We start from the raw sequence: 17705 nt of genomic DNA, 5'->3' as shown, positions 1-17705 counted from the left end.
TACCACCGCTTAAGTAATTCGATTGTGGATGACAGTCTTTTGGAAATTTTTTTCCGCATAACGTAGTGGTGGACCAAAAAGTTTTGGCCTGACCGAACTTTAGGCCAACTATACTTATTACATTTAACATATACTCCAGTTGGACTAACCACCAATTTAGAAGACAACCTTAAGAAGTTCTAAGACACTTTGCCATTTGTTACTGTCAACGCAACACAATTATTTCGATTGTGGATTAGTAGAATTTTACTCTTGTAGAGTTTTATACGCAATCAATGTAGACTATCAGTACTGATATTGACAGTGTTTGATGCTGTTCAATGCATTGAAATATTGTGCATCGCCAAAGTCCTTCACTCCTTTTAGTTGCTTACTGCTAACAAAGGCGAAATACAAACATTATTGATTTTTAATTCGTGCTTATGGTTCGAGGTAATTGCATTTATTATTGGAAAACAAGGGACGACGAAAGCCATTTAAATCCTGAAATTAATTTAATTTAAATTGGATGCTATGAAACCTTGGGCACCGCGGAAATAGTATTAAATGATGAAAATGCACTATAAAACTACATATGCTCAATTAATTTAATTTAAGCCTACACTGAAACAAACTTACCCATTACCCATATAGTTTGTCGGTAGATTAATTATTTTGGTATTGATTCCGAGTTACAGAAACATTAAATGGCACGAAGTATAAATATAAGATGTAATTCACTATTAAATATTTATTTTGCGTACTTCACGCAGAGAAGAAACATGATTGGCACTATCATAGGTTAGGTTAGGTTAGGTGGCAGCCCGATGTATCAGGCACACTTAGACTATTCAGTCCATTGTGATACCACATTGGTGAACTTCTCACTTATCACTGAGTGCTGTCCGATTCCATGTTAAGCTCAATGACAAGGGACCTCCTTTTTATAGCCGAGTCCGAACGGCGTTCCACATTGCAGTGAAACCACTTAGAGAGGCTTTGAAACCCTCAGAAATGTCACCAGCATTACTGAGGTGGGATAATCCACCGCTGAAAAACTTTTTGGTGTTCGATCGAAGCAGGAATCGAACCCACGACCTTGTGTATGCAAGGCGGGCATGCTAACCATTGCACCACGGTGGCTCCCTTGGCACTATCATATTCGTAGAGCAAAATAATATGATAGGAGCTATTTTTGCGGCGACCATGTAACATTTTCACCTGCAACCATGTTTGCTCAGTGAACATGGTTCTAAGAAAAATAAAATTTTCCTCATGTAAAATGTTATTATATTGATAAAAAGAATATAGTTTGAATCAAAAGACAATGGTCACGATCTAAAATGTTATGGTATTCGCCAAAAATATTTTTCTTCCAGTTAAAAAAGATCATGGTCGCAACAATAAAATGGTTTGTTCCATATGAAAAAAAAAAACTTTTTTCGTCGTCGAAAAAAGGACGCCACTTGATAAAAAAAAACACAAAATTAACTTTATTTATTGGTTTTTATTTATTTATAAACTAATTCATTGTTTATTTGTATTTATAATGTCGGGCAAGCAAACATCACATATTTTTACACACTCTGTTTTGGTTCAATTTCAATCATTCCATATTTACTTCGTGCCCATCAAATGTACCCAGCCAAACTTTAACTTTTTATACCCTCCATCATAGGGTGGGGGTATATTGACTTTGTCATTCCGTTTGTAACACATCGAAATATTGCTCTAAGACCCCATAAAGTATATAAATATTATGGGTCGTGGTGAAATTCTGAGTCGATCTAAGCATGACCGTCCGTCCGTCTGTTGAAATCACGCTAACTTCCGCACGAAACAAGCTATCGACTTGAAACTTGGCACAAGTAGTTGTTATCGATGTAGGTCGGATGGTATTCAAAATGGGCCATATCGGTCCACTTTCACGTATAGCCCCCATATAAAGGGAACCTCAAATTTGGCTTGTGGAGCTTCTAACAGAAGCATATTTCATCCGATCCGGCTGAAATTTGGCATATGGTGTTGGTATATGGTCTCTAACAACTATGCAAAAATTGGTCCACATCGGTCCATAATTATATATAGCCCCCATATAAACCGATCCCCAGATTTGGCTTGCGGAGCCTAAAAGAGAAGCAAATTTCATCCGATCCGGCTGAAATTTGGTACATGGTGTTGGTATATGGTCTCTAACAACCATGCAAAAATTGGTTTACATCGGTCCATAATTATATATAGCCCCCATATAAACCGATCTCCAGATTTGGCTTGCGGAGCCTCAAAGAGAAGAAAATTTCATCCGATCCTGCTGAAATTTGGTACATGATGTTGGTATATGGTCTCTAACAACCATGCAAAAATTGGTCCATATCAGTCCTTAATTATATATAGCCCCCATATAAACCGATCCCCAGATTTGGCTTGTGGAGCCCCTAAGAGAAGCATATTTCATCCGATCCGGCTGAAATTTGGTACATGGTGTTGGTATATGGTCTCTAACAATCATGCAAAAATTGGTCCACATCGGTCCATAATTATATATAGCCCCCATATAAACCGATCCCCAGATTTGGGTTGCGGAGCCTCAAAGAGAAGCAAATTTCATCCGATCCGCCTGAAATTTGGTACATGATATTGGTATATGGTCTCTAACAACCATGCAAAAATTGGTCCACATCGATTCATAATTATATATAGCCCCCATATAAACCGATCCCCAGATTTGGCTTGCGAAGTCTCCAAGAGAAGCCAATTTCATCCAATCCGGTTGTAATTTGGAACATGGTGTTAGTATATGATCTTTAACAACCGTGCCAGAATTGGTCCATATCGGTCCATAATTATATATAGCCCCCATATAAAACATTCTCCAGATTTGACCTCCGGAGCCTCTTGGAGGAGCAAAATTCATCCGATCCGGTTCAAATTAGCCATGGTCGTTAACAACCATACCAAAATTGGTCCAATCACACAAAAATTGGTCCATATCGGTTCATAATCATGGTTGCCACTGGAGCCAAAAATAATCTACCAAAATTTTATTTCTATAGAAAATTTTGTCAAAATTTTATTTCTAGAGAAAATTTTGTTAAAATCTTATTCGGTTCATAATAAAATTTTCATCATTGTCAAAATTTTATTTCTATAGAAAATTTTGTCCAAATTTTATTTCTATAGAAATTTTTGTTCAAATTTTATTCGGTTCATAATCATGGTTGCCACTCGAGCCAAAAATAATCTACCAAGATTTTATTTCTATAGAAAATTTTGTCAAAAGTTTATTTCTATAGAAAATTTTGTTAAAATTTTACTGCAGTAGAAATTTTTATCAAAATTTTCTTTCTATAGAAAATTTTGTCAAAATTTTTATTTCTATAGAAAATTTTGTCAAAATTTTTATTTCTATAGAAAATTTTGTCAAAATTTTTATTTCTATAGAAAATTTTGTGAAAATTTTATTTCTATAGAAAATTTTGTTAAAATTTTATTGCTGTAGAAAATTTTGTCAAAATTTTATGTCTACTTTGTCAAACTGAATTATATACGTATTGGATCGATCTTTTTTGATTTAATATATACCACGTATGGACTTACATACAATTTAGAAGATGGTGTTAGGAGGTGTTAAGATACCTTGCCATCGGCAAGCGTTTCCGCAACTTAAGTAACTCGATTGTGGATGGCAATGTTTAGATGAAGTTTCTACGCAATCCATGATGGAGGGTACATAAGCTTCGGCCTGGCCGAACTTACGGCCGTATATACTTGTTTTGTTTCAAATAGGTTAAAAATAGAGTAAGAATTCATAAAATGTTACAAATCATTTAAATTTTGTCGACAAAAATGCTAAATCCAATCTGAAAAAATTGTGAATTGTGTGAGTTGAAACGTTTCCGCATTAAAAATTATAAAAAAAATTAAATTATTTAGTTGTCGAAATATCACAAAATTTCTTATTTCACATCCAAAATACTAAATTCACCTCACACCTTAAGAAGTGATGCAAATTCAGTGCAGAGGCTGTTGAAATGGTGGACATTCGTCCTATGACAAGCCCATGTTAACTTCGTCGCTTCTGCGTCAATTTGGCACCACTTCCGGATCCAAAAAGAACAGTTTCAATACTTTTTTGGCGACGCTTTTTTGCCGGGTACCTACGCAGACATCATTTGACTGCAAATAAAAATAAATTATACCATATAGCAAAATGCAGAACAAAAAACAGGTATTTTATTTTTTTTTTGCAATTACACTTTCTTTTATGTGTTCACATAAAACCACGTGCCACTTCTGAATAAATAAATTAACACAAAACACAGTAATTCCGTATTCTCCGTTCATTCCAAGAAACAATCAACACACGACTGACTCGCAGAAAGAAAATCGTATGTACTTGCACAATGTTTTTATAAAATTCTTTTCCGTGTAAAAAAGTTAAAAAGTTACATGGTAACGAAAACTATGTACATGATCTGTACGGACATTTAATGGTTCTAGACATGTCTATACGTAACCTATAAAAATACTTTTTTTCTCTGCAAAAAAGTAAAAAAATTGAATGGTCGGTACTTGATTTTCCCGACCATGTAATTGTCTCAAATTCTATCATTTAAATAAAATAACATGTTTGCAGCATTTAAGAACCATTTAAATGCTTATTGTCAGCATACATTTTTCTCTGCTCGAAAATTATTTTTACAAAGACAAAGTACATGGTTTTCGCGATAATTGCTTGCTCTGGATAAGCATTAACTGGATGCGGCAACCATGTTCAAACAAGTATTTTCTGTGTGTGTTGGTATCAGAGATGACCTGTCGCAAACTGTAACTTTTGCGACATACTTTTACGACGGTATAATACGTTTGTTGCAAAAGTCGTATGTTAAACCTAATGTAGAAAACTTAATTTTGAATAAAATATATAATAAACTTTTTATACCCTCCACCATAGAATGGTGGTTATATTAACTTCCAAATTTAAACCGGATCGGGTTAAATTTGTTCCTTCAAGAGGCTCCGGAGGTCAAATCTGGGGATCGGTTTACATGAGGGCTATATATAATTATGCACCGATTTGGACCATTTTTGCATGTATGATACCGAATTTCAACCAGATCGGATGAAATTTATTACTCCAAGAGGCTTCGGAGGTCAAATTTGGGGGTCGGTTTATATGGGGGCTATATGGGAGCCACCGTGGTGCAATGGTTAGCATGCCCGCCTTGCATACACAAGGTCGTGGGTTCGATTCCTGCTTCGACCGAACACCAAAAAGTTATTCAGCGGTGGATTATCCCACCTCAGTAATGCTGGTGACATTTATGAGGGTTTCAAAGCTTCTCTAAGTGGTTTCACTGCAATGTGGAACGCCGTTCGGACTCGGCTATAAAAAGGAGGTCCCTTGTCATTGAGCTTAACATAGAATCGGGCAGCACTCAGTGATAAGAGAGAAGTTCACCAATGTGGTATCACAATGGACTGAATAGTCTAAGTGAGCCTGATACATCGGGCTGCCACCTAACCTAACCTAACCTTGTTTATAAACCCCGAAAAGAGAATGAAAATTTGATAAATGAGATCTGTATCCTAATTTTAATTTTATTGGTCCTCGCTTTAATGCCAGATAGGTCGCTATAAATTTCTTTATTTTAAAGAAGTCGCATCTTTGGCTCGGAATCAATACCAAAATCCTTAAGGGAATGTCAAAATCTTTGGATCCAAGTCAGCTTTTTTTTTTTGAGTGTATCAACAAATTCGACCTTAAATTCGATGATTTTTAGAAATATGGCTAGAAATACAACGAGTATCCAAAAGGAGAAGGTGTCTTTAAAGATTTTATCATGAGACGCTTTTTACTTGAATCGTGACATAATTTATACTTGAAGTTGAGTTTGAATTTGGAATCCTAATTTAACATGCTATGAAGGACTTTTATTTTACATGATGACAAAAGATAAAATAAATCTTAAATTAAGTTTGCATGTATGTTAGAGGCCATATATAAATACCATGTACCGAATTTCAAACGGGTCGGATGAAATTTGTTACTCCAAGAGGCTTCGGAGGTCAAATCTGGAGATCGGTTTATATGGGGGCTATATATAATTAGGGACCGATATGAACCAAATTTAGCGTGAATGTTAGAGACCGTACACTAACACAACGTACCAAATTTCAACTGGATCGGATGAAATTTTCTTCTCTAATAGGCTCCGCAAGCAAAATCTGGGGTCCGTTTATATAGGGGCTATACGTAAAAGTGGTCTCATATGGCCCATTGCAATACCATCCGACCTACATCAATAACAACGACTTATGCCAAGTTTCAAGTCGATAGCTTGTTTCGTTCGGAAGTTTCGTGATTTCCACAGATGGACGGACGGACGAACATAGCTAGGTCGACTCAGAATTTCACCACGACCCAGAATATATATATACTTTATGGGGTCTTAGACCAATATTTCGATGTGTTACAAACGAAATGACAAATGAAGTTAATATACCCCCCATCCTATGGTGGAGGGTATAAAAGTGAATTGTATCTTAAGAGTATCCTTACTTCAATTCTCCGCTTCTTTGGCTCGGAATTAATACCAAAATAATTACTGTAAAGATATAATCTGTGGAGGCGGATACGCTCTTTTTTAACTCTACGAACTTTGGGAAGCTATTTTCCTGCATTTCTTAAAATAATTTATAATATTGTATTTCTTATATTTGTTTATTTTAATATATCACTAATATTATGTTTCTTATTTGCTTTACAGAAAAGTTGCACAAAGTGTAGGAGATATTATTGTACAATTGGACGTATTCGACGAACAGAGAGAATGCGACGAAGCCCAAAGCCTACAAGGCCCAAATGGCATCAATCTAAACTCACATCTTGACGTTTTCTATGCGATATTAAGACAAGTAAGTAATATTCAATAAGAAGTTTGTAAATCGGCATTTATGTTATCACCATAGATAATTAACCGGGCGGATTTCAAAAAACAGACAACAGATTGGTAAAGGGTGATTTGTTAAGAGCTTGATAACTTTTTTTAAAAAAAAAACGCATAAAATTTGCAAAATCTCATCGGTTCTTTATTTGAAACGTTATATTGGTCCATGACATTTACTTTTTGAAGATAATTTCATTTAAATGTTGACCGCGGCTGCGTCTTAGGTGGTCCATTCGGAAAGTCCAATTTTGGGCAACTTTTTCGAGCATTTCGGCCGGAATAGCCCGAATTTCTTCGGAAATGTTGTCTTCCAAAGCTGGAATAGTTGCTGGCTTATTTCTGTAGACTTTAGACTTGACGTAGCCCCACAAAAAATAGTCTAAAGGCGTCAAATCGCATGATCTTGGTGGCCAACTTACCGGTCCATTTCTTGAGATGAATTGTTCTCCGAAGTTTTCCCTCAAAATGGCCATAGAATCGCGAGCTGTGTGGCATGTAGCGCCATCTTGTTGAAACCACATGTCAACCAAGTTCAGTTCTTCCATTTTTGGCAACAAAAAGTTTGTTAGCATCGAACGATAGCGATCGCCATTCACCGTAACGTTGCGTCCAACAGCATCTTTGAAAAAATACGGTCCAATGATTCCACCAGCGTACAAACCACACCAAACAGTGCATTTTTCGGGATGCATGGGCAGTTCTTGAACGGCTTCTGGTTGCTCTTCACTCCAAATGCGGCAATTTTGCTTATTTACGTAGCCATTCAACCAGAAATGAGCCTCATCGCTGAACAAAATTTGTCGATAAAAAAGCGGATTTTCTGCCACTGATTTTGGTAATAAAATTCAATGATTTGCAAGCGTTGCTCGTTAGTAAGTCTATTCATGATGAAATATCAAAGCATACTGAGCATCTTTCTCTTTGACACCATGTCCGAAATCCCACGTGATCTGTCAAATACTAATGCATGAAAATCCTAACCTCAAAAGAATCACCCTTTAGAAAATCCTTAAAAAGATCACATGTCTTTAAACAAATATATAAAGCAGTAAGTTCGGCCGGGCCGAATCTTAAATACCCACCACCATGAATCAAATATTATAGTTTCCTGTGAAAATTTCAGGGGGATTTGGTGACAAGCAGATCAGTTCAACCAGTACACTTCCCGAAGATAAATTCATAGATTTTACCTATGAAGACTAGATCAGATTCTGGATTTATAAGAACCATATTTGTTTGAGTTTTAGAGGAATCATAAAGATCGTGTGCAAGTGTGCAAGAAAACGATGAAATAACGCCTTGATTTAAAATCTAACATCTGTAGATTTTTACCCCCATTATTTAAATGATTACCAGAAGTAAAATCTGGAAACTATAATTCAGTTTCAAGCAATTTTCATTATCAGTGCACATGGACCGATATTCACCATTTTCGGAACACCTCTTTAACATATGTTCCTAAAATACTTTTAGATTTAAAATTTCATGCAAATTTGATAAAAACTATGGTGTCTAAAAGCCCAAGAAGTAAAATCGGGAGATCGGTCTATTTGGGAGATAAACCAAAACATGGACAAATACACGCCATTTTCGGCTCTCATATTTAAGGTCCTAAAATACCTGTAGATTTCTCATTTCAGGCAAATTGGATAAAAACTACGGATTCTAGAAGCCTAAAAAATAAAATCATTTCTTGCACACCTATTTGTATTCCTAAAAACCTCCAGATTTTCGATTTCAGGCAAAGTGGAAGCCCAAAAAGTAATATCGGAAGATCGGTCTATCTGATGGCTATATAAAAACATGAACCTATACTCACCATTTTCGGCATACCCTTTTATGGTCCTAAAATACCTCTAGATTTCCAATTTGATGCAAGTTGGATAAAAACTACGGTTTGTATAAGCCCAAGAATAAAATCTGGAGATCGGTCTATATGGGGGCTATATAAAAACATGGTCCGATACTCACCATTTTCGGCACACCTCTTTATTGTTCTAAAATACCTCTAGATAATAACTACGGATTCTAGAAGCCCAAGAAGTAAAATCGGGAAATCGGTCTATATGGGGGTTATACCTCAACATCAACCGATAGTCACCATTTTTGGCACACCTCTTTATGGTGCTAAAATACCTCTATTTCTTTCCAATTTCAGACGAATTGGATAGAAACTATCGATTCTAGAAGCCCTAGAAATATAATTGGGAGATCGGTCTATATGGGGGCTATACCAAAACATGACCGATACTCACCATTTTTTGCAAACCTCTTTGTGGTCATAAATTACCTCTAGATTTCCAATTTCAGGCAAATTGGATAGAAACTAATGTTTTTATAAGCCCAAGACCCCAAATCGAGAGGTCGGTTTATATGGGGACTATATCAAAACTTGGACCGATATAGCCCATCTTCGAACTTGACCTGCCTGCAGACAAAAGACGAGTTTGTGCGAAATTTCAGCACGATTGCTTTATTATTGAAGACTGTAGCGTGATTACAACAGACAGACAGACACCCAGACAGACAGACGGACATGGCTATATCGTCTTAGAATTTCTCCTTGATCAAGAATATATATACTTTATATAGTCGGAAATCGATATTTCGATGTGTTACAAACGGAATGACAAACTTATTATACCCCCGTCACCATTTTATGGTGGTGGGTATAAAAATACAAAAAAAATAATTAATTTATTTTATGAACAATTCATTTATTTATGTATAATCAATTTATTTTATGAATAGTGTAATTCATTTATTATTACAATTTTAATACGAGCTAATTGGACATGAAGATTAAGGAATTGATATTATTAAGCAATTGAAAAGAAAATGCCAGATACCCATCTTACAAGCCTGACTATACATATGTTTCAGTGTCGGCCAATCCACATTTCCATAGTCTCTAGTGTATTCATTTATGTTTATGAATAGTGTTCATGGACAGATAAACATATTGTCCAAAATAGATGGGAAGACAACTATGTAAAGTGCGTACAGTATTCCCTGCTTATTTATTATTATGGTTAAAAGTAAGGTGGTGGTTATCACGCTTAATTGCCCACATTTCGGAATCCTCGTTTATTATACCCTTCACCACTACTGTGGTACAGGGTATAATAAGTTTGTGCATTTGTATGTAACGCCAAGAAGGAGTAATCATAGACCAACCTTTTAGTATACGGATCGGCTTAGAATTAAATTCTGAGTCGATTTAGCGATGTCCGTCTGTCTGTCTGTCTGTCTGTCTGTCTGTCCGTCTGTCGGTCTGTCTGTTGATGTATTTTTGTGTGCAAAGTACAGCTCGCAGTTTTAGTCCGATTGTCCTAAAATTTGGTATAGGGTTCTGTTTCGGCTCAAAGACGATCCCTATTGATTTTGGAAAAAATCGGTTCAGATTTAGATATAGCTGACATATATATTTTTCACCGATCTAGTCATAATTGGCGTGTATATAAACCGATCTTCCTCAAATTCCGTACATCCGAATATTTTATGGGTCTCGAAAAACTTGCAAAATATCAGCCAAATCGGTTCAGATTTAGATATAGCTCCCATATATAGCTTTCGCCCGATTTACACTCATTTGCCCACAGAGGCCAATTTTGTGCTCCGATTTAGTTGAAATTTTGCACAGGGAGTAGAATTAGCATTGTAGCCATGCGTGCCAAATTTGGTTGAAATCGGTTCAGATTTAGATATATCTCCAATATATAGCTTTCGCCCGATTTACACTCATATGACCACAGAGGCCAATTTTTAACTCCGATTTAGTTGAAATTTTGCACAGGGAGTAGAATTAGCATTGTAACTATGCGTGCCAAATTTGGTTGAAATCGGTTCAGATTTGGATATATCTCCCATATATAGCTTTCGCCCGATTTACACTCATATGACCACAGAGGCCAATTTTTAACTCCGATTTAGTTGAAATTTTGCACAGGGAGTAGAATGAGCATTGTAACTATGCGTGCCAAATTTGGTTGAAATCGGTTCAGATTTGGATATATCTCCCATATATAGCTTTCGCCCGATTTACACTCATATGACCACAGAGGCCAATTTTTAACTCCGATTTAGTTGAAATTTTGCACAGAGAGTAGAATTAGCATTGTTGCTATGCGTGCCAAATTTGGTTGAAATCGGTTCAGATTTAGATATAGCTCCCATATATATGTTTTTCTGATTTCGACAAAAATGGTCAAAATACCAACATTTGTCTTGTAAAATCGGCACTGTTTAGTCCAAAAGTTGTAAAAATGACTCTACTTTTCCTAAACTTCTAATACATATATATCGAGCGATAAATCATAAACAAACTTTTGCGAAGTTTCCTTAAAATTGCTTCAGATTTAAATGTTTCCCATATTTATACCCTTCACCACTACTGTGGTACAGGGTATAATAAGTTTGTGCATTTGTATGTAACGCCAAGAAGGAGTAATCATAGACCAACCTTTTAGTATACGGATCGGCTTAGAATTAAATTCTGAGTCGATTTAGCGATGTCCGTCTGTCTGTCTGTCCGTCTGTCTGTCTGTCTGTTGATGTATTTTTGTGTGCAAAGTACAGCTCGCAGTTTTAGTCCCATTGTCCTAAAATTTGGTATAGGGTCCTGTTTCGGCTCAAAGACGATCCCTATTGATTTTGGAAAAAATCGGTTCAGATTTAGATATAGCTGCCATATATATTTTTCACCGATCTGGTCATAATTGGCGTGTATATCAACCGATCTTCCTCTAATTCCGTTCATCCGAATATTTTATGAGTCTCGAAAAACTTGAAAAATATCAGTAAAATCGGTTCAGATTTAGATATAGCTCCCATATATAGCTTTCGCCCGATTTACACTCATTTGCCCACAGAGGCCAATTTTTTGCTCCGATTTAGTTGAAATTTTGCATAGGGAGTAGAATTAGCGTTGTAACTATGCGTGCCAAATTTGCTTGAAATCGGTTCAGATTTGGATATATCTCCCATATAAAGCTTTCGCCCGATTTACACTCATATGACCACAGAGGCCAATTTTTAACTCCGATTTAGTTGAAATTTTACACCGGGAGTATAATTAGCATTGTAGCTATGCGTGCCAAATTTGGTTGAAATCGGTTCAGATTTAGATATAGCTCCCATATATATGTTTTTATGATTTCGACCAACATTGTCTTGTAAAATCGCCACTTCTTAGTCGAAAAGTTGTAAAAATGACTCTAATTTTCCTAAACTTCTAATATATATATATCAAGCGATAAATCAGACTCTCACTGATCTACGGGAGTGCAGCTTAAGGAACATACTTGCCTTCATCAGGGCCTCTGGTTGGTTATTCTGAGATTTCTTTCAAAGAGAACGAGCAGAGGGAAGTTTCTGGGACGAGGCCGCATCGGAAGAAGATTGATTGAAAAATCACATCGAGGGATCACAATGGACCTATACTGGTCTAAGTGGGCATCAATATAAAACATTGATGTCACCCTCTACAACCTAACCTAACCTAACCTAGTCGAAAAGTTGTAAAAATGACTCTAATTTTCCTAAACTTCTAATACATATATATCGAGCGATAAATCATAAATAAACTTTTTCGAAGTTTCCTTAAAATTGCTTCAGATTTAAACGTTTCCCATATTTTTTTACTAACATTGTGTTCCACCCTAGTGCATTAGCCGACTTAAATTTTGAGTCTATAGATTTTGTAGAAGTCTATCAAATTCTTCCAGATCGAGTGATATTTAAATGTATGTATTTGGGACAAACCTTTATATATAGCCCCCAACACATTTGACGGATGTGATATGGTATCGAAAATTTAGATCTACAAAGTGGTGCAGGGTATAATATAGTCGGCCCCGCCCGACTTTAGACTTTCCTTACTGGTTTTTTGTTTGTGTTTTTATCACAACTATTATTCTTCTTTCCCTTGTTGCATTTGGTTTGTTCTTATGCAACAAGTGTCCACTATTAATGGTTGAAGAGATTTGGCGGCAATATTTATGTCCGTTAGATATGAACTAAGTGAACGTTTGATTGGCGGTTAATACAATAAAATAACAATAACAACAAAATGCACGACAAACTAGCCAACCAATCAACAACAACAACAACAAGTACAACAGTGTGTAATTTATTTACCATATTAGTGCATAATTTGTCAAGGTTGTTTGTAACAACAATTTGCATTATTACTATTATTCCTGATGTCGAAGTGTATGTGTGTTGTTGCTCTCTGTCTCAGTTGTTTGCCATCATCGCAGTTGTTTTCTTGAGTAAAACACAAATCGCGAAAACAATTGCAACTTAATATTGGCGACCAGTAATTATTTCACACTCGGTGTATACTTGTACTCAGCTAAAACGCTCTATTGTTTAGGTACAACGAAAAGAAATGGCGAGTTGTAATTTAGCACTGCTTGCAAAAAGTATTACTCCTATTGGATTTATTTATTTATTTAAGCCTATCGACATGAATACTTACAGAATTAGCAATACATTAATAATATTTAATTGAATTTCCGATATTAAATATAATATCAGACATGATATAACACTCAAGGAGGAATAAACAGAAACAGTATATTACCCAGTTTTTGCTGGGTTTATAAGCATACCACAGGACGACTATATTATACCCTTCACCACTATGTAGACCAACATTTGTGTTACCATCTCAACTATTTCAAATTTGCTGGGAGCTATATAAAGGTTTACATTTCCATATACAAATACTTATAATGGAGAAAATTTTTTGTACTTCTACAAAATCTCTAGAATTAAAATTTAAATCGGCTAACGCCCTGGAATGAAACACAATGTTAGTAAAAACAAGTAAGTAAAGTAGAAAGTCGGGCGGGGCCGACTATATCATACCCTAAACCACCCTTACTGAATTAGTAATCATAAGCATTTGTGGGGTAACATTGATATAGGTCTGGGAGATAAATCGCAGTTGCATATTTAAGAAAATTAAGGAGTACATGTTTATGGGTGCTTTGTCTCAATCTGAATATAGCTCATAGTCAGTGTTGCCAGGGAAAATGTTCGGTTTACCCGACACGGATAACAAAGTTCCCTACTTTCTCATACATTCCCAAACATATTTCCCTACAATATTTTTCGTTAAATTTAAACAAATTTTACAAAATAAAACAAGTAAGGAAAGTCTAAAGTCGGGCGGGGCCGACTATATTATACCCTTCGCCACTAGTAGACCAAAATTTGTGTTACCATCTCAACTCCTTCCAATTTGTTGGGAGTTATTATGAATGTTTATATTCCCATATACAAATATTTATATCTTAACCGATTTGGAGACAATTTTTTATACTTCTAGCAAATCACTAGAATTAAAATTTAAAACGGTTACCGTCCTGGGATGAAACACAATGTTAGTAACAAAACACAAGTATATACGGCCGTAAGTTCGGCCAGGCCGAAGCTTATGTACCCTCCACCATGGATTGAGTAGAAACTTCTTCTAAACACTGCTATCCACAATCGAATTACTTAAGTTGTATCTTAAAACCTGCTAACACCATCTTCTAAATTGTATGTAAGTCCATATATATTAAATCAAAAAAGATCGATCAAATACGTATATAATTCAGTTTGACAAAATTTTCTATAGACATAAAATTTTCATAAAATTTTCTATAGAAATAAAATTTTAACAAAATTTTCTATAGAAATAAAATTAAAAAAAAAAAATTATAGAAATAAAATTTTGACAAAATTTTCTTAAGAAATAAAATTTTGACAAAATTTTCTTAAAACATAAAATTTTGACAAAATTTTCTATAGAAATAAATTTTTAAGAATTTTCTATAGAAATAAAATTTTAACAAAATTTTCTATAGAAATAAAATTTTGACAAAATTTTCTACAGAAATAAAATTTTGGTAGATTATTTTTGGCTCGAGTGGTAACCATGATTATGAACCGAATAACATTTTAACAAAATTTTCTTTAGAAATAAACAAAAATTTTGAAAAAAATTTCTATAGAAATAAAACTTTGGTAGATTATTATTTGACAAAATTTTCTATAGAAATAAATTTTTAAGAATTTTCTATAGAAATAAAATTTTGACAAAATTTTCTATAGAAATAAAATTTTGACAAAATTATTTCTAAAATTAAAAAAAAAAATTAGAAATAAAATTTTGACAAAATTTTCTTTAGAAATAAAATTTTCTATAGAAATATAATTTGAACAAAATTTTCTATAGAAATAAATTTTTAAAAATTTTCTATAGAAATAAAATTTTAACAAAATTTTGACAAAATTTTCTATAGAAATAAAATTTTGCCAACATTTTTTAGAGAAATAAAATTTTGACAAAATTTAGAAATAAAACTTTAGTAGATTATTTTTGGCTCGCGTGGCAACCATGATTATGAACCCATATGGACCAATTTTTGTGTGATTGGAGACCGGCTATATATAACTATAGACCGATATGGACCAATTTTGGTATGGTTGTTAGCGGCCATATAGTAACACCACGTTCCAAATTTGAACCGGATCGGATGAATTTTGCTCCTCCAAGAGGTCCCGGAGGTCAAATCTGGAGAACGGTTTATATGGGGGCTATATATAATTATAAACCTATATGGACCAATTTTTGCGTGGTTGTTAGAGAACATATACCAACACCATGTACCAAATTTCAGCATGATCGGATGAAATTTGCTTCTCTTTCAAGTTTCAAGTCGATAGCTTGTTTCGTTCGGAAGTTAGCGTGATTTCAACAGACGGGCGGAGGGACGGACATGGTTAGATCAACTCAGAATTTCACCACGACCCAGAATATATATACTTTATGGGGTCTTAGAACAATATTTCGATGTGCTAAAAACGGAATGACAAAGTTTGGTGGAGGGTATAAAAATTGATGAATTTTTTTTTAAATTTTTAACTAAAAATTTATTTCAAACAATCAATTTTTTAATCAAACTAATAACAGTAAGTTATTAAAGAAATTAAATAATGAAAACAATTAATTGAGTTTTGAGCTTACTTTTGAACTCGACTGTACATTTTGCTAGTAAAATACTTGTGACGTATTTTGATATTTCATGCATGAGGGCCTCGGACGTGGACGTTGTCAATTTTAAAATTTATTACATAAATAGTTCATATACTCTATGGGCTTGATACTATACCTACACGCGTAAACTATTCGATATATAGGTGTATATCGGATAGCTTTTAAGAATATATGAATTTGATTAACTTGGGTCATAAACAGGTTTTCCCGCCAGTTTCTTCAGTCATTATTGTAGGAGTAAGTTAACTATTGGCAATTGTTTATTAACAAGGTTTCACATTTCTACTTTCAGGTGGCCGATACACCACAGGAAGTACCATTCCTTAGTATACTGCAACATTTGCTGCGTATTGATCCCAAAGAGCATGTCAGTGATGTTGTTTGGGACACAACTGAAAAGTTAGTACATCGTGCAACCCTGTTGGAGAATCATGAAGACTCAGTGCGTTTGTTGCGAACAACAACAGCCCAAAAATTTACTTGTCCCAATTGTCGCAGTGATGCTACTAGTCCAACGCGAAAACCAAATGTTACAATAGCTAATTCACCTCCGCCACAACCACCTGCTCCCGCTCCGCCGCCTCCACCACCTCCATTCAGTAGTGGTGGTGGGGCAAATGGGGGCGGCAGTGCCGAAACAGGAACAACAATTTCAATAGCAGCTCCCCCTCCACCTCCCCCGCCCATGACAATGTGCAACGGTCCACCAGCACCGCCTCCTATCCCAGGAGCTCCACCAGCTCCTCCGCCCGGCGGTAATTTACTCTCTGCAAAGACAACCATGCCTGCCCGCTCACTTACCCCAGAACCACGTCTCAATGATGTGCTTTTGCCCCAGCAAGATACCCCAGCGCCCAAGACCAAAATGAAAACACTCAACTGGGGCAAAATACCCCCCCACAAAGTAATTGGCAAACAAAATCTCTGGACTATAGTGGCCCATAATCATCAGGATACAACGATGGAGGATATCGATTGGAACGAAATGGAAGGTCTCTTTTGTTTACAGTCAACCAGTGCCCAGGGTTCTCCAAAATTGGGAAGAGCTGAAGGATCAAATAACACCAGTAGTGGTGGTTATGATACTCTGGACCGAAAATCGAAAAAGGAGAGTACAGAAATAAATTTGCTCGATGGAAAGCGAACACTGAATGTGAACATATTTCTCAAACAGTTCAAAGGGTATGTAGACGTGGAATATGTGAAAATAATCGTTTCTCATTGTCGATTATTATTTCAGCTATAGTTCCAATGAAGATATTGTACAGCTTATACATGATGGAAGCCATGAGGTTATAGGAGCCGAAAAACTTAGAGGTCTTCTAAAGATCTTACCCGAAGTGGATGAAATTGATTTGTTGAAAACTTTCAATGGGGATCGTCAACGTTTGGGTAGAGCTGAAAAGTTTTTGCTTCTCCTTATGGAGATTCCCAGGTATATTCTGTCGGGAATAATTACTTTTTACTGGGATTTATTATTTAATCTTATATTCGTTTCAATAGCTACAAATTACGCATTGAAAGCATGTTGCTGAAAGAAGAATTTTCGGCCAATATTACATATCTAGATCCGTGTATTAATACCATGATTGAAGCAGCAGAAGGTAAGTCTCTGACACAGGACGGTTATTTTCAAAATTTCGAAAAGCCAACTTTTCGATTTTTTTCTCAAAATAGACTTTCGACTTTTGGAAAAGTCGACTTTTTAATTTTTGAAAGATCGA

The 17705-nt window shown here is 35.4% G+C and overlaps 1 protein-coding gene across 2 annotated transcripts in view; it reads left to right on the top strand.

Moving 5' to 3' along the window:
• form3 (FH2 domain-containing protein formin 3) overlaps positions 1-17705 on the top strand; it is a 335435-nt gene that overhangs the window by 295472 nt on the left and 22258 nt on the right. For both annotated transcript variants that reach the window (XM_075307556.1, XM_075307555.1), the window contains 4 exons: positions 6750-6897; positions 16274-17163; positions 17222-17416; positions 17485-17585. In XM_075307556.1, the coding sequence (XP_075163671.1) occupies positions 6750-6897; positions 16274-17163; positions 17222-17416; positions 17485-17585 (1334 nt within the window). The remainder of the gene's footprint in view (positions 1-6749; positions 6898-16273; positions 17164-17221; positions 17417-17484; positions 17586-17705) is intronic.

Source organism: Haematobia irritans, chromosome 4, assembly GCF_050003625.1.
Source record: "Haematobia irritans isolate KBUSLIRL chromosome 4, ASM5000362v1, whole genome shotgun sequence".
Taxonomy (NCBI): domain Eukaryota; kingdom Metazoa; phylum Arthropoda; class Insecta; order Diptera; family Muscidae; genus Haematobia; species Haematobia irritans.
The sequence above is the reverse complement of the archived record's forward strand: the minus strand, read 5'-3'. Positions and strand labels throughout refer to the sequence as shown.